The sequence below is a fragment of the Myotis davidii genome, unplaced genomic scaffold (genome assembly GCF_000327345.1).
Source record: "Myotis davidii unplaced genomic scaffold, ASM32734v1 scaffold453, whole genome shotgun sequence".
NCBI classification, from domain to species: Eukaryota; Metazoa; Chordata; class Mammalia; order Chiroptera; family Vespertilionidae; genus Myotis; species Myotis davidii.
The window spans coordinates 2,852,345-2,877,118 of record NW_006285234.1 but is presented as its reverse complement, the minus strand read 5'-3'; the positions used below and the strand labels follow the sequence as shown (position 1 = coordinate 2,877,118).

The window sequence follows — 24,774 nt, the reverse complement described above, 5'->3', positions numbered from 1 at the left end:
TTAACTTATGCAGTATTCTGCAACTAGTTAGTGGCGAAGCAACTAATCTACCAACCGTAGGCCGATGCTGATTCAGCCTCTCCCTATAAGTCATATAATAGGAAGCCGTTCATGCCACAAGATCCAACAGCTGCCAGAGAAGCCAGGGACGCTTCAGCCCCTGCAAACACACTGAGAGGCAGACCAGACTGAAGTGTAGCAGGTGTAGTTACCTTGAGGAGCCCTTCCCTTCCTGGTGTCTCTGATCATTTCATATGGCCTGGCATCGGGCAGGGGGCCAGTCGCCTCTGTGCTTCGGCTACTCTAACACTTGCTTGGCAGCTCCTTTTGGGTGCAATGTGGTATTTCGGTATTTCTTTTTCAGCAAACTAAATAAATTGGAACAATTGGAGGAACTGAACCTAAGTGGCAACAAGCTTAAAACCATTCCCACGACTATAGCGAACTGCAAAAGGCTGCACACCCTTGTTGCACACTCCAACAACATCAGCATTTTCCCAGAAATACTGCAGTTGCCTCAGATCCAGGTACTGTCATGTGCTGAATGCTGTCCCTCGGGGGGAAGTGGCAGGAGAGTGAATGAGGTTGACCTCGTAAGGAAGAAGGACAAGGCAATTGGGGATTACAGTGTATTCAGTGGGTTCTTGGGAAGAAATTAAGTACCCTTGGAGGATATAATAGTAGACTGACTGTTAGATAGTTAAGAATTAACTACCTATGATGTATTTTCTTTTGATTTTTTTCCACTTCCTTCTCAGTTTGTAGACCTAAGTTGCAATGACTTGACAGAAATCCTGATCCCAGAGGCCCTGCCTGCTACCTTACAGGACCTTGACCTGACTGGAAATACAAACCTGGTTCTGGAACACAAGACGCTGGACACATTTAGGTAAGAAAACTTGTGAAAACGAACCCCTATGTGCTCTTAGTCCCAACAGCCATGTGGGGGCTTCTCAGGGTCTTGATTATTTGAAGGAGTAGAATGGATGAAGCATAAAACCCCTTGGGCCCCAACTTTGATTCAGTTATGGGTGGATGTTCTGTCCATCCACATAAATGTTCTCACCCATTTATATTAGGACTCGGCATCAAGGCTCAGCCACATACTGAGTATCTTTACATGGCAGGCATAGATGGTTGAGGTGGCACAGATCACATTACATCACAACATGTAAGAAACAGTGCAAGCTCATTCATTGTACCAAGAGTTAATTGTATTAAAATACTTAAAATTAGTAGACAGTTGGCTGAAATGTTGAAGTCTTTGTTGTGCCTAGCTTTCATAGAGACAGCATCAGTTGTAACAATATTTGTTCCCTATTTCTTCCTCCTACTTTTTCCTTTCTCCACCTTGGCCAGTGGGTCAGCATACTACTTTCAGTCTCTCTGGAGATGAACCTTAGTCTGTCAACGGACTACTTTATAAAAATATATAGTATTGTTAGGATAGTTTTTGTAAAATACAGAAGCATTTACGGTTTAATCTTTCCTTCCTCCACTTCCCACAGCCATATCACAACCCTGAAAATTGATCAGAAACCTTTGCCAACCACGGATCCTACAGTTACATCAACTTTCTGGAGCCATGGACTGGCTGAGATGGCAGGGCAGAGGAACAAGTGAGTATCTTGGCCATGGAGACTGAGGAAGAAGAAAGGTAGCTGCTGACATCTGGGAACTGATCTGATGGTAAAGCCAGGCCATATTCTCTTGTTGGGTGTAAACAAATCACAGAATGTCAACATCAGATAAGATCCCTTTGAGACCATGATCCAGTAGGACAAAAACAAGACGAATGTGCAGGCCCCAAAATACCAAATTCTCTCATCCCTACCATAAAATGGGCGACTACCATTTTCTGTACCAATTACAGCTTTATCCTTATGCTAATCTTTTCCTATAGATAAGAATGATGGAGATACCCAACCATAGAATGGCCCTGCTTTCTGGCAGCCCCCAATCTAGTATGATCACCCCTTCATTAGACCTTCTCCAAAGTGACCCAATCAAAGACCAAATCTATGCTAGGTCTTACCTGCACTCCCCAGAGTTCCATGATGTGCATTCTGCCTTGCTCAGGGCATAATACACTCAACTCATTCAACTACAGTTGTGCTCCTGGGGGCCTCTGGCTGAAGGGCGTTAACAATACTAGTCTTTGGTAACTACTAAGAGAAAACATTTCATCTTTCCAGCTTTGGCAGCATTGCAAAGTTAAAATATGTACAGCTTCTGAATGTGGCTGAATTCCCCTGATACGTCAGCAACTCTTTCAAATGCTCCCTAATTATATAACACTTTTCATTTGTAGGTGAGGATTTACTCCTGTTCTTCTCCACCCTCAATTAACACTTAGTTTTTTAAAGAAGGCTCCTCAGGGAATAATCCTTTTACCAATAACTTTCTTCGGTGTTTGTCTTTCTTGTCTTTCTGTGATAGGCTGTGTGTGTCTTCGCTCGCTGTGGATACCTTTGCGGAGGGCGTGGGAGCGGTATACGGCATGTTTGATGGGGACCGGAATGAGGAGCTTCCCCGCCTCCTGCAGTGCACGATGGCAGATGTGCTTCTGGAGGAGGTCCAGCAGTCATCCAGTGACACCGTTTCCATGGCTCACACCTTCTTGGTATCTCACAGGTAAGCAGGTGGGTTGAATAATCCCTAACTCAGTTCTACTTTTGGAAAATCTAAGCCAGAAGGCCAGAGTCTAAATTACAGGCACAGGATCAAGATGAGATTTTGCTCCTTCTGCCGTAGCCGTGCTCTCTATATCAGCGTGGAGTGTGGGGGATTTTGGTGCTTTAACGAGCCTGTGGAACCATCTGTGTTTTCTCTGTTGAACCCAAGGTCTGGAAAGATCTGGAAAGCCCAGAACTGATGTGGGAAAGGTTGTGTGTGCATGCATTTGGGGGAAGGAGCGTGGTAAGCTTTCATAAGATTCTCCAAAGGGTCGATGACCTACAGAACGTTAAGCACTGATCAATTCATGTGTTTAGAATACTTACTGGGATTTACCAACTAATCTTCTAAGCCACTTAATGGTAAAAACCCTATATAGCTAAACTATTGAAAATCTCTTAGTAGCTAATGGAGCATTTTACCCATCAGGTGGGCTGCAAAAAGGATACTGACAACTGAGAGGTTGTTATCTTGTACTAGAGGCCCGATGCACAAAATTCGTGCACAGGGGGTGGGGGGATTACCTCAGCTGCGCCTGTGCCCTCTTACAACCCAGGACACCTCGCTCCTAACTGCCCGCCTGCTCGCTCCTTATTGCTTGGCTCGCCGCTCCTTAGTGCTGCCACAGAGGCAGGAGAGGCTCCCACCACTGCCGCTGTGCTCGCCAGCCATGAGCTCAGCTTCTGGCTGAGCAGCACTCCCACTGTGGGAGCGCACTGACCACCAGGGCGTAGCTCTTGGGTTGAGCATCTGCCTCCTGGTGGTCAGTGCACATCATAGCAACCGGTCATTCTGGTCATTTTGCCATAACGGTTGCTGGGCTTTTATATATATAGATATAGAGATAATCAGTGTTGAAATGGAGCAGCCTGGAGTCCAAGCTAGTTTTCTCTCTCATTATAATACAAAGCAAATAGGCTGGGAACGGAGTTTAACTTGGCAAAATAAAGGGTTTGGGAGAGAGAATTCTGCTTATGAAGTACCTCCTGAGAGCAGGGTACTGTACCAGGCATTTCTCATACCATATCTTTAATTTTCAAAACAAGCCAAAGAAGTGGGTATTTTATTAAAAAATTTCTCAGAGAAATAACTTGCTGAGGATCTATAGCCAGTAAATGAAAAAGCCAAATTTAGAACCAGGTCTTTTTTATAGCACCTGCTCTGTGCTTAGCATTGTGTACCACATGCTGGGGGATGGATGCCATGTGCATGGGAGAAATACAGGGGAAATTATGATCCTTCCTTCAAGGAACTTAAAACCTAAATGTGTGGTTCTCAATGTGTTGTTCCAGGACAACAGCCTCGGGAGCTTCAACATCACTGGAAACTTGTTAGAAATGCAAACTGTTGGGCTGCCCCTTATCTACTGAATCAGACATTCTGGGGGTGAGCCCTGTAATCTGTGTTTTCACAAACCCTCTAAGTGGTTTTGATGCTCTAAAGTTGAAACCACTGAGTTACGCCATTTGGTCAATGATTAGACACAAGTAGAAGGAACAGAAAACGATCACCTTACTCTCTCCTTTGAGCTCACCGTTGTGTAAAATTCCTTTTCTCAGTGAGTTAAGAGTGGAAGGCAGAACTCTGCTCACCATCATCACCTCCTAGTATAGCCAGAGACTGCCTTCAGGTGGATGAGGGTGGGGCTGGTCCAGCCACCTGGCAGGAAAACAAGCAAATGGTGGCCATGAAGGACTGCCGTTTTCTTCTTACTCTAGCTACCAGGTCTTCATTTTCTTTCTAAACAGGAAATTAGGGATGGCTGGTCAAAAGCTGGGCTCCTCGGCTCTTCTTTGTTACATCCGCCCAGACACTGCCGATTCAACAAGTAGTTTTAGCTTGACAGTGGCCAACGTGGGCACGTGCCAAGCAGTCTTGTGTCGAGGTGGGAAACCAGTGCCCCTCTCTAAAGTCTTCAGCCTGGAACAGGATGCGGACGAGGCCCAAAGAGTGAAGGACCAAAAAGCCATCATAACAGAGGTAAGTCTCGCTCTCCATCAGTCACCTCTACTCCTCAAATCCAGTGAATACTATTTGCATAATGGCAGTGGAGGCCCACTTTTCTTCTATCAAGCCTTGTAAACTGTATCCAACTCAGATAACAGTACTAGAACAAAAGCTAATGAGCAGCTAATGACTAGCAAAAAGAAAAGTCAAATTAATTAGAAGGAAAAATCTGAATTCAATTCTTTAGATCAGTGATTTTCAATCTTTTTCATTTCACGGCATACATAAACTGATTACTAAAATTCTGCAGCACACCAAAAAGTTTTCTTTTTGCTGATCTGACAAAGAACGGTATAATTTTGATTCATTCACACCAGACACCTATTGTTGTGTCGTCATTTTTTAATTTGACAATCGAAGGGAAAAGAGGTCAGTGCCCCTGACTAAATAGTAAAGCATTGCATGATTTAAAAATTGTGTCAGCACACCTGTTGAAAATCACTGCTGTAGATGTATAGCTAGATGTAAAATGAAGGTAAATGTTCCCTTTGGTTAATTTCCAAACAGAAGAGAAACACTCCTATAGTTTGACATCCTAGTCTGAAATGCAAAGTTTCAAAACATTCTTTTCTGTTCATAATACAATTGTGTTTGGCTCATATGCTTTGGTTATATTTTCTTTTTTAAATAATGAAGCATCAGTATCTCCACAATTTTGCAGTTTTTGTTTTAGAAATTAGCATAACATTTTTGCTTTCAAAGAGACCTTAGCAGTTCATGTGAGCATTGTTTACTGCAAAGCAGAATTCTGTTCAGATCTTTTGCCCATTTTTAATTGAATTGTTTGTTTCTTTATGGCTGAACTTTAAGAACTCTGTGTGAATTTTGGATACAGGTCCTTATCAGATGTGTGTTTTGCAAATACTTTCTCCCAGTCTGTGGCTTGTCTTCTCATTCTTTTAATCAGTGTCTTTTGCAGAGAAGTTTTTAATTTTAATAAAGTCCTACTTATTTTTCTTTCATGGTTCATGTTTTGGTGTTGTATCTAAAATCTCATTGCCAAACCCAAGGTCACCTTGATTTCTTTCTGTCTTATCTTTTGGAAGTTTTGGAAGTTCGGTAAGTCTGATCAGTTTTGAATTAATTTTTGGAAAGGTGTAAGCTCCATGTCTAGGTTATTTTTCTTTCTTTTTTTGCATGTGAATGTCCAGTTGTTCCAGCAGCATTGGTTGAATAGATTGCCTTTCTCCATGGAGTTGTCTTTGCTCCTTTGTCAAAGATCAGTGGGCTGTATTTGTGGGTCCATTTCTGGGCTGTCTGTTCTGTCAGAATTCTGTCAGGACTATCCATGTTAGATTTTATCCAAGGAAGCACAAAACCAAAAAAAGTATATCACAATGTGGTTGATACCATGAAGATTCTGGAACTCTGAGGCATTATAGGAAGGTCTTTCAGTCAAAACAAAAATGAAAGATAAAAGAATGTTTTGTTTGATTAGTCTATTTTTACAGAATTTAGTAATGTTGTTTTGATTTGGGGGGAAGAGGTGCTAGACAAGTAGGAAATATTTCTATAAACGTTATTTTAACCACAGATATTTATTGTTTGCTTATTTGCTAAGCACTGTGCTTTCATTATTTTGTTTAATCTTCATAATAACACCCATGAAAGAATGGCTTTTATTTCCATTTTACAGTTGAGGAAAATAAAATTTAGTGTTTGTGATAAGTTCTGGTAAGTAGAGAGCCAGGATTTTCACCCAGATAATGACTGCAACTATGAAGTAAATATATTGATGGCTTTAGAGGTTTTGCTTGGTTTTATCATGAAAAGAAATAAGTATCAAGTATCTGGCAGATGAACGTTCCCATCTGTAACTAAGGCTTTTTCCTTTAAGTTTGGAATTATACCAGTTGTGACTTGATCTGTTACTCATTTTTGGTTAAAATCCTTACAGAGTATGTAAATTTACTACAGATTTCAGACTTTCCTTTTCTAGGCTAAATAATTTTGGAGATTACTTAATGCTTTAGCTACAAAGATTGCCTTAGTCATTTAATATCTTTCTGAATCTTTTCATTCCTAACTGTGCCTTTGAATGAGAAATCATTTTTAGTGACCCATCTGAGTTCTGGCCTCTGTGAGAATACTAGTGATGGAGAATTAATGATAGCTCTGATCCTTGTTTTTCTAACAGGTGTCTTTCTATTTAAGGACATGCTGAGGCCTTTACTTCATGTTAAAGCAAATACCTTTTGAGATTGAGGTGCCTTTTAGCCACTTCACATTTTAATTGGTTTTATCTTTAGTCCTCTGAACTATTCAGTATAACCATCTGATATTTTGTTCTTTTAGAATTTTATACATTTATTTTTGTAAGGCCATTTAAAATTACACAGATCTTAGGAAAAACCATAATAGATGTCAGTTCTGTGTTTGTTTGTTTGTTTTTTGTAGAGCCCTAAGCATTGTGAGATAGAAAGATATGAATTGTATGTCATTGTTGCTTGTTTTTCAAAATTTGCATTCTGCTGCCTCTAGGATAACAAAGTGAATGGGGTAACCTGCTGCACGCGGATGCTGGGCTGTACATACCTCTACCCTTGGATCCTCCCCAAGCCCTACATCTCTTCCTCTACACTTACCATTCAGGACGAGTTGCTGATTCTGGGAAACAAAGCATTGTGGGAATACTTGTCATATACAGAAGCTGTCAGTGCAGTGTGTCACATACAAGACCCATTAGCAGCTGCCAAGAAGCTATGCACATTAGCCCAGAGCTACGGTTGTCAGGACAATGTGGGGGCAATAGTGGTTTATTTGAACATTGGGGAGGAAGGCTGCACTTGTGAGATGAATGGGCTCAGCCTCCCAGGTCCTGTGGGATTTGCTCCGACCACCACCATCAAGGACCCTCTCAAGCCAACCACTCCTTCCTCCAGCAGTGGGATCGCCTCTGAGTTCAGCAGTGAGATGTCCACATCAGAGGTGAGCAGTGAGGTGGGATCCACTGCTTCTGACGAACATAACACTGCTGGCCTGGATGCCAGCTTGCTCCCACGGCCAGAGAGGCGCTGCAGCCTCCATCCCACCCCCACCTCTGCGGTGTTTCAGCGCCAGCCTTCATGTGCGACTTTCTCGAGTAATCAGTCTGACAATGGCCTGGACAGTGACGACGACCAGCCCGTTGAAGGGGTCATAACCAATGGCAGCAAAGTAGAAGTGGAAGTGGATATCCACTGCTGTCGGGGGAGGGAGAACTCGCCCACGCTCCCAAAGAATTCTCCGGCCCCACGTCCTGAGGAGCATGGGAGAGGATTGTTTTTTGGGATCCGAAGACAGAACAGTGTGAACAGTGGCATACTTCTGCCAATGAGCAAGGACAAGATGGAGCTACAGAAGTCTCCCTCCACCTCCTGTCTCTATGGGAAGAAACTCTCCAATGGCTCGATTGTACCCCTGGAAGACAGCCTGAACCTCATTGAAGTGGCCACAGAAGCACCCAAGAAGAAAACGGGCTATTTTGCTGCCCCCACTCAGCTGGAGCCAGAGGATCAGTTTGTTGTGCCTCGTGACCTGGAAGAAGAAGTGAAGGAGCAAATGAAGCAACACCAGGAAAGCAGGCCCGAGCCTGAGCTGATTGAAGAGGATCGGACCGAGCTCCCTGAGGAGTTTGACACAGCACTGTAATCCTCCCCAGCAGCTCAGTGTTAGGGAAGGCTGTGTGGGGTCGGGGTGGGGGGCCCTTCCAGAGGCATTTTGCCTCTGCATTTCTAAACCATAGATGAGGGGCGTAGAACTTGGAGCCAAAAATGGTGAGAGCTATCAGGGTCTTCTCTGGATAAGCTAGTAAACACCATCAGTGTTAAGTTTCCCATTCAACCTGCACTGGGATTCCCAGAGCTACCGGGAAGAAAGCAGCTGTTGCTCTGTATCAGTCCTGCCGCCTGCCATTAACCCTTTCTCTCCTAGGATAATTTTGAGAATCTGCCTGCCTGGGTAGGAAAGGGACTATTTCTGTGGAGGAAAATAACTGAAGATGATTCCCTTTACTGATTGCTGCTGATGGATCCCTATGACAGAGGAATCATCTTATATCTCAACCTAACTGATGGGATGGGATGTGACTAGTCACATGACTTTTCATTCTTCTCTACGAGAATACAGCCTATCAAAATGATGTTTATTGGAAATGTAGAACCAATCAAACAGATAATTTATGTACGTAATGTAACGAGAGCACTTTTCATTGACTGTGAACTTTTTATTTTCGAATCTGCACTCGAGCCAATCTTCTTAGAGGCAGCCCAGCACCTTCGTCTCCATAGGTAGAATGAGCATCAGGTGTTGGAGCCTTGCATGAGGGTACTAGGCAGGGTCCTGGGAAATTGATTTAATTGTTGGATGTCAGACTGTGAAAGCTCCTGAGAAACTTGTGGGGATGAAGATGGGAAAGAAGTTAAGACTAAGACTACTTCCCCCAAATCACAAAAAAAGAGAAAAGCTATTGACGAATGTGACACCTGCTAGGAGTTTCCCAGCAGGTCACAAGAGGGGCATTTGGGGATTGGCCTCTTTCATAACACCTGATGGAGTGGCAGTCAGCCTCCGGTGTGTAGGGCCAAGGCTGATGCTGCTCACGTCCAAGTAACCGTGAGTTACAGCAGATGACCTGGAACAGAGGATGGGTGGAGCTCAGGTGTTAGGTTCCTTCTCTTACGCTAGCTTAGGGATGGTTTTCTAAAATGTTGCAGGTGAGTGGAGAGTTCACCTCTTTAGTGTTTAACAGAGTACTGAAAACTGCTTATCCACGTCACATGGTTTGAGAATACTGGGTTTAATTACTAATACAAGAAAGAATTTAAAAATCCTAAGCTCACAGAAAACCTGGTTTACTATATTTTTTGCACATTCCATGTAACCCTAGCAAAATGCAGTTCCTTCCATATTTCTGTTCTGTTGCCTTTTCCATTAGAAGATTTACTTAGGAAAATGAATTTCTATTTATTCCTACAAAATTTTGACACTGCTTGATTTTACCCAGTGGGGACTATGCTTTGAATGCTTTCTAGAATACTTTCACAATTAAAAAGAAAGCAGAGTGGAACCATTTTTAATTTGTTTCATGAGCAATAATATTAAAGATAGGGTTGAAATATACGTAAGTAGGGTCCTGTCCACAAATGGTTGGTCACCATGTATCTTTACCCTTTCAGAGGTCCCATACCCACATGCGTGTTTTGGTGGGGTACATACACTCTTGGGGATTCCATACCACTTCAGTGACTAAGTTCAACCCCTCAAGAATCTGAATTTGGGTCCCCAAATTTTCAGGAATACTTGACTTCCCTGTGTCAAACTACTGGTCAGCTACTGCAGAATTTTAGAACTCAGGTCTTGATGTGAAGTGGGGAACATAGTAGTTCATACAAAGTTTAGGTGCTCTTAGAAAGATGGGAACAAGTGTGTTGCTGCCTTATTTTTATATAGGAAAATGAAAAAATAAAGTGAAGGGAAAATGAAAATGAAGGAAACACCCAAGATAATAGTGATGGGTGATGTAAAACATCTTTCTACCCAGACAGCAGAAGCTCTGAGTTATAGAATAGTGATGTTGTCTAGAAGAGAAAGTTGTTTTGGGAATATACCACTTTAATAGTATAGTCTCTTAAAAATTGTCCTTTATCTGTGAACCTTCTTCTTGTCTTCTCTTTGTTACCCACCCTTAATGGAACCATCACGAAACCCACTTCTGAAATGGCTTTTCCAGAAGTTAAATATATTTCAGTCAGAAGAACTCCAAAGTTCCAGATGTTCTGTGTAGTAGATTTATTTTCAGGAAATACTAAGTTGTGTTGGATATCTTTAATATAGGCTATACCAAAACTATTTATTCTTTTTTGTAACTTTCTTTAGTTCATTTTTCTCTATAATTGCTCTGTATTAACACAGAGGGTAAAAAGGCCATAGCCCATTACCAAAAATATACAGAATCTTCTGACCTGTGAGATCGTTTGCAGTCATTGTGTGAACCGATTAGACTGTCAGGTGGTGAAAGACAGTAATCTGTCTCCAGGTGAATGTAACCTACTTCCTAGGACTTTACCCAGAGGATGTGTTCCCCAGGTGGGCAGAGAACCATTGATCTCTAGTCCAGAGATCCTGGCCTCTGCATGATTCTCAGGTTTCCGTGTGTACCTCCCATTTAATAGAAAAGTTTAAGAGAATTTCTGAAAATAACACCACTCCTGCTGATGGGAGCAGTTCAGCAGTCCTATGGAAGAAAGAAAAATTCACGCGTGTTGGCAGCCATGGTATTCTTCCTTTTATCCACATGAATCGGGAATATATGTGAACATTTGAATGCTGGTATATCAGAGCTACCGTGCTACCATAGAGTCATTGAATTACCACTCCTAATGCAAGTGAAGGTTTTATTATACTACTGTGAGTGTGAGTGTGTGTGCAATACATTTGTGAGTTCCTCTTCCTGGTGTGTAGAAGAGCCAACACGAGCAGCGTGGTAATCATTGGGTGCTATTCTAATTGTTTGTAGCGAGTGCTATTTTTCAGGAGATGGAGCCAGTTAGTTAGGTTTGGCTGATCTACTGAATATCATGTGATGCTCTTCTTCCCATGTAGACCTTCAGCAAAAGCAGGTACTTGGAAGCCACAGGCTCACCTTCTCTCTCTACTCAATAATTATTAATGAAGAGACCTCCATAAGGGAGCACTTGGCTGTTATCAATAAGTGTACCAATTATTAAACAGTCTCCAAGCCATTCAGTGATGTCTGCAGCATCACAATAGAACTGTCCTGTGTCACTTTTTACTTCCCTCTGGGTGGGGCCTTTTAGATTCCCCAATCATGGAGGCAAGTTAATCTTTCTCTCCAGGTAGTGACTTTTGCCCCATAGCTGGGTAAGCACTTCCTAGATTGAGAAAAGCAGCTACAGTAAATCCTGCTCTGTTTCCCTCATTTGGTGATCATTCAAATCACACATAAGCTCCCTGTACTCTAATTTCATGCACTTCTCCCAGACGCTATGGGTTTTCTCTCACTGTTGCCAATGGACGTCACCCAAACAGTGAGTTCCTATCTTACGGTTTTGTGCAATCATCGTCGTATTGTAGTCCTAAGACTCATTATAGTGTATTTTTGATATTTTTGAAATGTGTTAAATTTTTTAATTCAATAATATGAGCCAGAGCATGTTGCAGCAAATCTATTATTTGTAAAAAATAACAATAACAACAATAATAAATAAAATAAAATGGAATATCTTTTTTCATGGCTTTGTTTTAAAATGAAATACCTATTATTTTATAAATACTTTATTTTAGCATGCAACTGTAATTTTCTCTAACTTGTATGTAGAATTAGTTTCTTACCCAAACACCATTAGAATTTTTCTGCTTCTTCTTGCATTAAGGGAAGATAACAAATGAAACTACATTCCATGGCACTCTATGAAGCTATGAGTTAAGGGCAGAATAAATATTTTTGATCATCTTTTAAGCTGAAATAGCAATAAAGATCTTTTTATGCTAAGAAACATTATATTCTGACTTGGCTTATATGTTTTTTTAAAAAAAATCCCAAAGACAGGAAACATGGTCCTTATTTACATGCAGGTGATCAGCTGACTAGAGGAAACTCAATTGTAAACAATCCACAGCTCCTCTTAAATCAGAGCTGATGGTGATAGAGGAGCTAAGTGGGTAATCTGGCCATCATGTTTGGTATAGTGTAATAATGGCTTAGGTATTAGAACTTCAGACATAACTGGTAGGTTATGGCCCATAAAATACTTACAATCTAGGTAAGCCTCTAAATTGTTCCTCTCTTCTACCCCCATTGACATCTCCCAAATCTCTAGACTTCAAGCAAGATTAGCTACCTCTCGCTCCAGATGAAGTCCAAGTTGAAGTCCTTCTTCAGTTTCCTTCTCATTAGCAGAGCAAACATTTTGAAAAGTTGGTTCACCAACTATTCATTGAGCACCTTGAGTGCACTGGGTTCAGCCACCACCACCATCATCTACTTCAATACCTCAGTTCCATCAGACGCACACCTCACTATTCCACGTGGCAGAAGCGAAATTTTCTGAGTGTGTTCTCTGCTTCCTGTGATATCAATTCCCACCCAGTACACCGAAGGCCACGCGAGTACATTAGTCACAACACGTTCCAGTGTGTGAGTCATTGGTCCCGAGTTTTGCCTCTGCTATTTAGAAGGTTTGAATTTAGATAAGTTAACCTCTCCAAAGCCCCCCTTCCCCACCCCCTCTTGTTAAATGGAAATCGTAGCTCTCAAGTTGTGACCTTAAATGAGATGATTCAAAATGCTACCTTAGCTCAATAGTGCATCTGGCACAATGAGCAGTCAGCAAAATGTTAGCTACTGGGTAAACCACTTAACCTTGAACTTTGGTCTCCTCATTTAAAATGTGAATGATAAACCTTGACCTGCCTCCTCCAAGTGGTAGGAAATAAGCTGTGGTTGGAAACTGCAGACGTGGGGTGTTGTGATCACAGTGAACGATGGGGCTCCAATCCCTCGAGAGGAGTTGAATCTTGGGAGCAGTGTTATAGCTGGGCCTAGACTAGACACAGTGTTGGTGTCAGGCCCAAGTCCTCATTTTATCAAGCACAACTCAGACACGGGACATGGTTTAGGGAACCTGGGAATACGTGCTAGGGGAGAAGAGTGTGTATGGTTATTCTTTTGGGGGATGGGCCGATTTTTGCTGTGGTTAAACTTTTCACTGCTCTGCGAAAACTGTGGGGCTGAGGGTGACAGAGTGGATGACAGAGTGGAAGCGCCTCTTTGTGGCACAAATGTTTGTATTTTAACCTCACAATGTAGACTTCCAGTTGATTGTTTTCCTCTAGGCCAGCAGTTCTCAACCTGTGGGTCGAACCTTCCTAATGCCACGACCCTATAATACAGTTCCTCATGTTGTGGTGACCCCCAACCATAAAATTATTTTCGTTGCTACTTCATAACTATAATTTTGCTACTGTTATGAATCGTCATGTAAGTATCTGATATGCAGGATATATTTAGGCGACCCCTGTGAAAGGGTTGTTTGACCCCCAAAGGGGTTGTGACCCACAGGTTGAGAACCGCTGATCTAGATAATCTCCCATTTCTGGAAGAGGTTCTGTTTTGATCCTTTGCTGGGATAGTTTCTGTAAGAATTAGCTATTGAGAGAATTTGAGAGGAGCGAGGAAAGGCACTGTGTTATAGGGAGGAGAGTCAGCAAACGGGTGGGTGGGAAAACATGTTAGAGGAACATGGCTTTGACTTAATTTTCTAAGTCATTTTGGTAGATGCTGAAACAGGATTAAGTTTGCTGGTTTCTTTCTGTATAAATAATGTCAAAATTGCTGTTCCCAGAAATTTCTAAAAATTTGGTTTGAATTTATTAATAGTTTGATCTTGTTTATAATGTGACCATAAAAAATTATTTGAAAAAAATAGTGATTGAAAAGCAAGAGGAAAACTAGGGAAAAACCCCCTATACTTTATATAACATATATTTGCAGTTGTATCTGACATGAGCTGAAAATCTGAGATGTAAAGTATAAGAACAGTTATAAAACTTTAGGTTAAAATTATTGAAAGGACTTTATTTTTAAGATTCAGTGTTCATGATCTGTTGCACTATGAAAACAGTTCAGGGTCATGAGAGGTTATAATCTACCTTTGAAGATCTACTCTGTAGACACTGTCAGGGAAAGCAGCAATGAAGAGGCCTCCTATAACCCTCTAGTAAAATTAACTACTTGATCTTTGAAGTCGTTAAAAAACCCTTTATAGCAGTGATGGCGAACCTTTTGAGCTCGGTGTGTCAGCATTTTGAAAAACCCTAACTTAACTCTGGTGCCGTGTCAGATATAGAAACTTTTTGATATTTGCAACCATAGTAAAACAAAGATTTATATTTTTAATATTTATTTTATATATTTAAATGCCTCTTAACAAAGAAAAATCAACCAAAAAAATGAGTTCGCGTGTCACCTCTGACACGTGTGTCATGGGTTCGCCATCACTGCTTTATAGTCTAGTAAAATTAACTTGATCTTTGAAATAGTTAAATAACACGTTTAAGAAGTTTATGACTTTTAAAAAAATGTTTTAATTGGTTTCAGAGAGAGGGATAGAAACATCAATGAGAAAGAATCATCATTCGGCTGCCTCCTGCACGCCCCTTCTTGGGGATCGTGCCCTCAACCCAGGCATATGCCCTGACCGGGAATCGAGCCGTGACCTCCTGGTCCATAGGTCGAGGCTCAACCACTAAGTCATCCTGGCCGGGCGAGAAGTGTATGACTTATGGGAGCCCCATATTTCAGAAAAATATTTCAGGAAGGCTGAATTCCAGTTGAATGACTTGCAACAAAAAGAAACTAACTTGGAATGGTGGCAATAAAACCCAAGACATTTTCTCTCAGCTCTAATACAGGAATCTCAAGGAGGAACATGCATGCTACAAGCATCTCTCTTGATGTGTCAGAAACCCAGCCTCCCATCTCACTCCTTGGGATCCAGGCAGTCGGTACACTGTCCTGTGGGCAGAACAGTTTCCCTCTAGCAGAGGGTCGGATGACTCTTTAGAATTCAGTCACACAACGGCTTTAAAAGCATTCTCCTGGGACCACACAGAAGGGGGTATGGCATGTTTCTTTTGGTGAATCTCAATAATTGAGACGGGTGAGATACTCCTACTATAACGCCGGGCCTACTATACCCCTGATGTGTAGTTCTCAACTTCCAGGATTTCTCTGGCTACTTAGCCATCATCATCACCTTACCATTTGGTGCGGGAGCCAGACCAGAAGTGCATATCCAAACTTCTGATGTTCTTTGTAGCAAAGGTGGGGGAGATTTTTTTTCCAAGCTTTGAGCTTGAAAAGCTCCCTGACAGAAAAATGAGATGGCCATCTAGCTTTGCGTCGGTACCAAAGCGAGCATTTATAAAATCCTGTATGTGAAAACACCAGCTGTCAACTGTGCGATTTTAAAGGACTCCTTTCTGAGAGGAACCAGGCAGGCGAGCTGACATTGAGGTTCTGAGAAGAAGACCTCAGAGTGTTCCGGACCACAGGTACTCCGGTCCCTCCCTGTAGTTTCTGTGCTGCTCTTGGCTGTCCCTGTAGAGCTTCTGTTCTCGGTAGCTCCGGAGGGCCAGCACCACGCTGACTCCGTACATTATCACCAGGAGACAAGCAAAGGTGGCTGCTGCCCCATCAGTGCCTGCCAGCTGGCAGTTCATCCAGGTGAGGCCTTTGCGGGCATAGAGCCTCTCTCTTCTCTTGCAAGTGTCTGTGGCATTGATCCGCAGGGCTACGTGGAGGAAAACGCCGATGCCCGCGCAGTAGCCCACTGCGGCCAGGAGGCTGAAGACGGCCTCCAGGACGAGCCACTTCCTTGGCAGTTTGGTGAGACTCTTGGCTCCTTGGAGTAACACACCCATGGTGAGGACACCCAGCCCCAGGGACACCGCCACGCCGCCGTAGATGAGAGGCGCCCGGAGGACTGTGTACTGCTGGTCCAGCTGCCGGACCTGCTCCAGCTCCGTGCCCTCAAACGGTGAGTAATAGTTGTTCCCGAAGCCGCCACCACTGGCAAAGCTGGCGCTGAATCCAGCCAGGACAAAGTAGGAAGCCACGATACACATGAGAACCATCCCATTCAGTATCACCTCCACTATCTGCACCACACCTAGGAGGAGAGAGTCGGGATTTAACACGAACATCACGCACCCAGGAAACCTCTCTAGGTCAGACCAGAGAAGTCCTGTGACGTGACTTTAAGGACATGGTCAGATGCAACATGAACAGCCTTGGGTTGTTTTCCAATATTCACATGTTTGAATAAGCAAAATGTCACCCTAAAAATTTTTTTGGCAGCTTACAAAAAAAACAAAAACCTACACTTACCATGTGACCCTGGAACTGTACTCCTGGATTCTTATCCTAAAGAAATGAAAACAGGGCTACACAAAAACTGCACAGGGATGTGCACAGTAGCTTTATTTGTAGTAGCCAAATATCCGAAACAACCCAAATGCCCTTCAGTGGGCGAATGGTTACACAATCTGCCACACCCATACCAAGGAATAATCAACAGTAAAAAGAAACAAACTTCATACAGGCAACAAAGTGGATGGGTCTCAAGAGAATTATGATGAGCTGGGGCAGGGGGCAGCGTGGGGGGAAAAGCCAGTCTCAAAAGGTTACGTACTGTACGATGCCATTTATGTAACAGTCTCAAAATGACGAAAAGATAGAGATGGAGAACAACACAGCTGTGGTTGTTGGGGCACGGGGATGAGTGGGAGTGGGGAGGGGAGAGGGCATGCGTGTGACTATTAGGGGGGAACACAAGGGGTGAGGGAACAGTTCTATGATGATGGTGGCCACACGGATCTACACGTGATAAAACTGCATGGGACTACACACAAAGACATGAGTGCATGTAAAATGGTGACATCTAAGCTTTGTAGAGTTGTGATATTATACGATAGTTATGCAAGATGTTTCCATTGGAGAAAACTGGGAATAGGGTACACAGGATCTCTACTATTTTTTGCAATTTGTTTTTGTTTTGTTTATCTCACTAGAAAATATTTTCTCTATTGATTTTTAGAGAGAGTGGAATGGGGAGGGGGAGAGAGAGAAACATCGATGTGAGACAGACACAATGATTGCCTCCCACATGTGCCCCAACTGGGGCCAGGTTATCGAACCTGCAACCCAGGTCAGTGCCCTTGACTGGGAATCGAACCCAAGACCCTTCTGTCGGCAGCCCAACACTCTAACCACTGAGAAAACCAGCCAGGACAGCAGTGTTTTATGAATCTATATTTATTTCACGTTTTAAGGTTTTTTTTAAAGATGCCCTCACTGGTTTGGCTCAGTGGATAGAGCGTCAGCCTGTGGACTGTGGACTGATGGGTCCCGGGTTCGATTCTAATCAAGGGCACATGCCCAGGTTTCGCGCTCGATCCCCAGTGGGTAGTGTGCAGAAGGCAGCCGATCAATGATTCTCTCTCATCATTGATGTTTCTATCTCTCTCTCCCTCTCCCTTCCTCTCTAACGTCAATAAAAATGTATTTTTTTAAAGATCAAAATGATGCAAGAAGATATAAACTGAGAAAAATCACTTGTGTCCCTGTCCACTCTGTTCTCTACCCCCAGTCACCTTCATGATTTTCTGATATAACTCACAGCGTTCCCTCATGCAAATAAAAACGCACTCAAACCAGCCTCCCATCCCCCTTCCCTGGCTTTCACACGGACGCGCGCCCCATCTATTCTGCATCTTGCTTTTTCTTCATTTATTCTTCCCAGAGAGGTTTTCAGATCAGCTCCTACAGAGTCCACCTTCCTCGCTGTGTGGCCTCCAACCCCACTGGGTGGATATACCAGTCTCTGCAGGATCTTACTGAGGGACACCCTGTTTCCTTGGGGGCTTCTTAGAAGTTGAAGGACCTATGCGTGCCATGAGACAGCAGGTGCCAGCAGGTGAAAGGAGACGAATGTCTTCTTGTCAGAGGTCAGCTCTCATGTGCAACTGACAGAAGCCCCGGGCTCCTCATGGCATCCTGCTGGCAGGTCTCCTGCCATTCTCCCAGGGTTCAGACATCGAACTACGAGAAGAGCATGTGGACCTGGGGTGGGGACGCCAGGTTCACGTCCCTGCTCTTGACCGCCTGTGAGCTTGGCCTGTCACCGTCTCTAAGCCCCAGACACTTCACCGGAGCAATGCAGTAATGCCTGCCTGTCCTCCCACGTGAAAGCAAGCACATGAAAATACTTGGAGAATCACAAAATGTTCTACAAGCGGGTGGTGATGCTGCTCAGTAACGTTTATGAAGTGGCAGGGGCTTAGAGGTTTAGGAACAGGATAAATGTATGAGAAGCGTGGCTTCTCAAAAGTCAGGAAAACCCTCTGATCCGCTAGGCATACCACGCCGTTTCTGAACCACGTGACTAAGAACCAGTATCTCTAACGTACTTAGGCAACAGCTACTGGGCTTGCTGATCCTATCTCCTGCCGGGCCTACACAAATTCCTAGGAGGTTCACGGGACACAGCATTCAAGGGCCCTGACAGTTAGCGGACGGGTCACGAGAATTCTCGCTTCACATTACACAGTGTTTTACAAAGGATCATACTTGAAAATGATCGTAGCTTGTAAGAACATGTAATCAATAACTTCCAAATGCAATGGGTATTTCATTTTGAAGCGTGCCTTTAACATTTATGTAAAACGTTTTTTGTACTCGTTCAATAGGAACTTATCTGGCCACTGGGTAAAGCTAGCAATAAGACGACTAGTCCGCGATGTGTTAAGAAGCTACATTCCTCTCATTTAAATCTGAGGTTAACATCAGGTCAGAATTGCCCACCCTCCACCCCGACACTGAAGCTACTGGCCACTCTCCCTCCAGCAGAGCGTGTGAACTGACCCAGACACCAGCTGAATTCCCGGGGAGTGACTTCCCCTCCCCTTGTCTCTGCCTTGGTGTTCCTTACGTATACATGGCAATACCTCACCCCCTGTGGAGAAACAGGACTCCTGTCTTACTACAAGATGTGGGAACCTGAATGTTTCCTTCTGGGACAGAGTCTGTTCAAACAGTGGACTCGTGACCCATGCAGCAAACATCTGCGAGGCCGAAACGGAACAAATCTACCTCTTGTCAACCAACCCACTGACGGCAACAATCTGCTGAAGGCATATGGCCACTGACTACTGTCACAGTTCCAGCCAGGCGACCTGGCTTAGCTATAGGATCAGACAGGCCCAGGTAGTCCCAGTGCTGTTAGTGCAGGACACAGATGCCAGGAGGAAAGAAACAGGTGAGCAGAGCCAGCAGTTGTCTCTGGTGAGACGGAACACGGCGCTAGGACAGCAGAGGGCTCTGTAGAGGGAAGTGGAGACTCTGAATGTGAGATTTTTATTGTAAGTAGTGGCTTTCTCACGGAGGCTGCCTTGGTGCCTAATTATATACCCACGTCTGCCTCTGCACTGCAAATGTGAGCACACGGAGGAGAGCAGGTCAAGTATTTATTTATCTAAGCCATGCAGTAAATGAAAACAATTTTTACATTTCCTTTTCTCCAGGAGCAAATGTTGCTCATGCTGTCTTGTGTATTCTCCAATAAATTTTCTAAGCATATAGATATGCTTATTTCCTTTTCTAAACCTAAATGGAACTCACCTCTTAAATGTGATGTTGTCTGTATTCAAGGGAATATTCTAAATGTATTATAAAGAGAACCATCACCTCTAAATTAAAATTTTCTTTGGAATTTTATTAAACTCAAATAAAGCAAATAACATTCAGTTGTACCAAGAATATATTGTAATGTACTATAAGTCACAATTTAACATGTAATAAGAACCCATGAAGTCGTCTGGCCAAAAGTAGCATTCTTCTTTTGAGAAAAAAGTTGACATTCTTTAATTCTGCATGGACCCTGAATTCCAGACGCCGGGTTTTAGTCTTCATACAATGGTACACTTGTAAGAGGTACAAAACACTTATTGAGCTTTCAAAGCCATGGTAAGGGGCCTTTTAGAATAGCTTCTTTGCAGCAAATTAATCTGATTCCTGTTTCCTCAGCCCACGCCTACCTCCAACTTAAATTTTACAGGAGTCTCCCAGCAATTCCAACCCTGCACCCAGGGCATGAAGGAAGTGAAGGACTGCGGAGTTCCTCGTGGAAAATACAGGGGCTGATCTGCTTAAGACAGCCATGCCTAGAAAAGTTCAGGCGGAGATGTCTTGTGTCTATGTGGCTTTTCTTGAACTCTGAAGACAAGGTTCTTTAAATTCACTCGTCATTTCCCTTTATTAATCAAGAAGTGCACGTTGCTGCAGCACAAGCCTTTCCTGGTGGGTCTAGGGCTCCAGTTTTTGTTTTAAAAAGAATTTTGGTTAGTCCCTCACCAACAGAGGACTGAACGAGGCTTATGATGTCAGAGAACGACAGTCCGCGCAACCCGGGCTGCACCCAGCATCCCAGAGCTGGCCTGTTACTTGTCAAGCCTTGGCAAGTTCCGCAACATAGTCCCATAGATTCAGAGGAACTTACATCACTTACGTTTGGCAGAACGTTTTAAAAAGCCTAAAACCCTAACATTTCTGCAGGCTTCTCCTTGAGCTTCCTGACCTTGCGGTAACCCCTGAAGGCCAGCACGGCCCCCATGGCAAAGACCCCAATGCCCAGGGCAGCAAAGATGCCAGCGCCTATATCTCCCCCATGCAACGTGCAGCTGAAGCCGCGGTAGCCTTTGCTCTCGTACAGCGCCTCCCGCTCCTTGCACACGGGGGAGGCGTAGGCGGCCAATAGCGCGTGGAAGTAAAAGTACAGAACGGGCACGTATGCCCCGGCGATGAGCATGTCCAGCGAGCCTTCGATCAGCAGCCACAGGGGGCAATGCCACGGGACCCGCAGGACGCCCAAGGCGATGAGGAAGCAGCAGAAGGCCATGAGGGCTCCGCTGTAGGCCATTGCTGCCGTGACCGTGGGCAGCTTGAGCTGGTAGAACTGGATGTCCAGCTGCTGCGCTTTCTCCCCGTCAGCGCCATCGAAACCACTGTAAGCCCCTCCAAACTGGTAATAGTAAATGCCCCCCAGGCTGGCGATGCCCGTGTAGCCCCCCGTGGAATTGTAAGACACAGAGCTGCAGACCAGGATCAGCAAGTTCAGGAGAACCTCCAGCATTTGGCAGCAGGCTGCAAAAGAAGGGCGCGTTACCATTCTGAGATGCGGTCTCGCACTCGGAGACGCCCACTGTGAAGCTATCTTCCCCGGGGCAGCTCCAACCACAGCTGGCTTTTTTTTTTTTTTAAGATGTTATTTTTAGCTTTAGCCAGTTTGGTTCACTGGAGAGAGCACTGGCCTGCAGACTGAAGGGTCCAGGGTTCCATTATGGTCGGGGCACATGTCCAGGTTTCAGCTCAATCCCCAGTAGGGGGTGTGCAGGAGGCAGACAATCAATGAGTCTCTCTCATTATTGATGTTTCTATCTCTCCCTCCCTCTCTGAAATCAATTAAAAAATATTAAAAAGGTTTTTTGATTTTTATAGAGAGAAAGGGAGAGGGAGAGAGAGAGGGGAACATTGACATGAGTGACACATCGATCAGCTCCTCCTGCACAACCCCTACAAAGTATGATCAAGCCGCAATCTGAGCATGTGTCCTGACAAGAAATCTAACTGGCAACGCACTGGTACCTGGGATGGTGCCCAACCAACTGAGCCACACCGGCCAGCGCCACAGCTGGCTCCTTATTCTGCCCCTGGAAGGCCCGAACAGCCAAAGCTGCAGTAGATGGCAGCAGGCAACTGTGGTCTCCAGAAATGATGTCAGAGATACTTTGGACTGAAAAGAGTGACTCTCAAGGAGGGCAAAGCAGCCTGCCCCAGGTGGGGTGCAAGACGATGCAGGAGAAAGCAGGCCAGTGAGCTGAGAGAGGCATCCTCCTTGGAAGGCAAGAACTTGCTCTGCACCAGCCCTGCCCTGCCAGAAAGACTGAAAAGTGGCTTTCTCCCCGTCAGCTTTGTTTCGTGGCTCTCTTCAGTTTGAAAGAGGAGAGGTCTCCAAGGTGGAAGGAAATTGCAATATAGAACTTAACATAATAATGAAGTTAGAAAAAAAAAGTATGGAAGATACGCCTCAAAATGTTAACCACAGTTCACCTGTATTAGAAATAGGGGCAATTAAGTTAATTAAACCCATTACAGAATTAAAGAGACATAATTGGGTTTATTCTTAGACTTGAACGCCATGTGCTCTAAAGTGTAACTTTGGTTTCCTTAGTTTTCCTAAAGGGCACGCCTGGGCCTTGATATCTTCCCAGAGCGGATTCTCTCAGGGCCCCTGGCTTCTTCAGACATAGAAAGAGCTCCAGCTCATCAAGCGAAGCTGGCTGCTCCCTTCAAACCAGCTTTACTGGGAGATAACTCACCCTCACAAAACAGTCCACCCTCAGCACACAGCGTGGGGGTCTGGCAGGTAATCGATCACATAATCATCACCAAGATACAGACCATTCCATCTGCCAGAAAGTTCCCTGGAAAGTTGACCTTTGTGGTCAATCCCTCCCCTTCCTCCTCAGGCAACCACTGATGTGCTTTCAGCCAGTAGGAGGTCTGCCTTTCCTAGAATTTCATACAGCTGTGTACTCTCTAGTGTGTCTCAGAGTCATGATGCTGGGTGCGTCTGAGTTGGGACCTGTGCTGCTGGAGGGGCTCTGGTGGTCAGCTGACTCTGAGGTTAGGGGTCAGGCGGTCAGCGTCTCCCTGCGTTGCGAGAACCAGATGTTGTGCCCGGGTCCACTTGGTCTGTATATGAAGCTGTTCTATCTACACTCTAATCGACATGATGATCTCTCAGATATTATCTTTACACTTTAGAATTTCCCCCTAAAATGCAAAGAGCATTGTTTTCTTTAAGTATAAAAGTAACACATCCTTACAAAAAATGGAGATAAAACAAAAATACATCATGTAAAATTTAACTAAATTCCAACCAATAATAAAAAAAACACACACAATTTTTCTTCTGGACTGTTCTGCTATCTCTATTATAAAAACCCCTTGGTCATGACACCGTCATGGATCACCAGGAGGCTGCGTGTGCGGTTGGGTGGGGCTACGCGATTTCACGCGTAGGGCTTCTCATATATACATAGTTTTGTCATTGCTTATTTGCTTCTTTAGGTAAGAACAGGGTCCTACTCTGTCTACTGTTTATATAACCCACTTTTTCACTTAAGAATGTAGTGTGGACATTTTTTCTATCCCAGCAAGAAATGTATCTACTTAATGATGTTAAGGGATGTAAAGAATACCGCGATGGCTTTAAGAAATTCCAATGTAAAGGACATTTAGGCTTTTCCCAGTGTTTTGCTAATGGGACCAAATACATACTACAAATATCTTATGGGAGAGTGGGGATGACTAGAGCTCCCACAGGTGCTTATTCCCGTTTTAGATCGAAAAGAACCAGAAAAGAGCCACCAAGGCCACGAGGGATGTGCAGGGGTTTCCGTTTTTAAAAATAAAGGCTCAGAGGTTCTCCAGGGCGTCTGGGCCCCTGAAGGAATCGGCTCTCGGATAAGCCCCTCTCTCCTGAGAAGCAGTAGTTCATTTGTGGGCATTCCCTCTTCTGACCTGGGCTGCATCAGATCTAATGAGTTAACAACTCTTAAAGTCAAACACGGTTTGAAATCGTGGTGTAAGTTTAGTCCAGATAATTACTGGGTTAGGGTATTAAATAAATACCTAAAAGGAGTGGGGGGGGGGCGCTGAGAATATTAATTGGGGGAAAACCCCACAAGTCTCCATCCTGAATCTTTCCAGCGTGATCACAAGTCAATGCCATTGGCTGTGGGAAGCCATCTCAAAACTTCAATCTCCAGGCTCTGATCTAAGTGAGAGACATACACCACTGACTCTAGGGGTTGCAACTTTCCTGGGAGAAAATGAAATTAAACGTTTAAAGATGCTTTGCAAGTAAGGCTATAAACGGAATGCAAACATCATCATGCTGTGTTGGTGTTTTTTAATTCTTTTTTTTAAACAACTTCCTTTTTACATGGCCTAGCTCTCCTGTGGTCACCTCCATGATGATTTAAGCACAAGGGACTAAAGGGAGATGGAAGGAGAAGCTGCTCCAAATGCCAACTGGGGGAGCTGGGGGGCGGGGTTGGGGGGAGCAGGAAATGTACTTTCTTCCCAGGGAACATGTAACTCCTCACCGGTCCCTCCAAATCATGAGTGAGCACAACCTACACACAGACAGGGTTCCTGGTGATCTGCTACCCACATTTGTATTTGCTCTTTATCTCATCTTTACCCTCAGCACCTGACGATTTTAGTCTCTGCCCATAAAAGTGGATTGGGTGCCTCTCTCTTTCTGTCAGCGTTCTCAGCGTTCCACGGAATGTCTTAAGTTAGGGTGACTCATAGCTCAACTTCAGGGTCTCCCCCGGAAGCTACAGGGGGCCACAGCTGCAACCCCCCCCTCCCCACTTCTGCCACTTTGCTGGAGGAAGGAGGGTATGATTTTGTCGATAAGGAAAAGAGAACATAAAAGATGGACGCTAAGACGGGTGACC

General features: G+C 44.1%; 3 protein-coding genes across 4 annotated transcripts in view; 1 reads left to right on the top strand and 2 right to left on the bottom strand.

The window, feature by feature from the left end:
* The window catches only part of PHLPP2 (PH domain and leucine rich repeat protein phosphatase 2), a 74,709-nt gene extending 62,525 nt beyond the window's left edge, over nt 1-12,184 (top strand). For both annotated transcript variants that reach the window (XM_006755789.2, XM_015558807.1), the window contains 6 exons: nt 365-527; nt 759-889; nt 1,509-1,619; nt 2,440-2,634; nt 4,425-4,656; nt 7,165-12,184. In XM_006755789.2, coding sequence (XP_006755852.1) covers nt 365-527; nt 759-889; nt 1,509-1,619; nt 2,440-2,634; nt 4,425-4,656; nt 7,165-8,313 — 1,981 coding nt within the window. In that variant the 3' untranslated portion in view covers nt 8,314-12,184. The remainder of the gene's footprint in view (nt 1-364; nt 528-758; nt 890-1,508; nt 1,620-2,439; nt 2,635-4,424; nt 4,657-7,164) is intronic.
* Nucleotides 12,185-14,863: 2,679 nt separating this feature from the next.
* Nucleotides 14,864-17,278, bottom strand: LOC107181836 (MARVEL domain-containing protein 3-like). The gene is made up of 2 exons (XM_015558806.1): nt 16,574-17,278; nt 14,864-16,355 (listed from the first exon to the last, which is right to left on the bottom strand). The coding sequence occupies exon 2, from the start codon at nt 16,318-16,320 to the stop codon at nt 15,718-15,720; it is 603 nt and encodes a 200-aa protein (XP_015414292.1). The 5' UTR covers nt 16,321-16,355; nt 16,574-17,278; the 3' UTR covers nt 14,864-15,717.
* A 2,659-nt stretch (nt 17,279-19,937) lies between these two features.
* The window catches only part of LOC102773773 (MARVEL domain-containing protein 3), a gene marked incomplete at its 5' end in the record, with an annotated part of 8,570 nt that continues 3,733 nt past the window's right edge, over nt 19,938-24,774 (bottom strand). The window contains one exon of the mRNA XM_006755834.2: nt 19,938-21,385. Within this exon, the coding sequence (XP_006755897.1) occupies nt 20,775-21,385 (611 nt within the window). The remainder of the gene's footprint in view (nt 21,386-24,774) is intronic.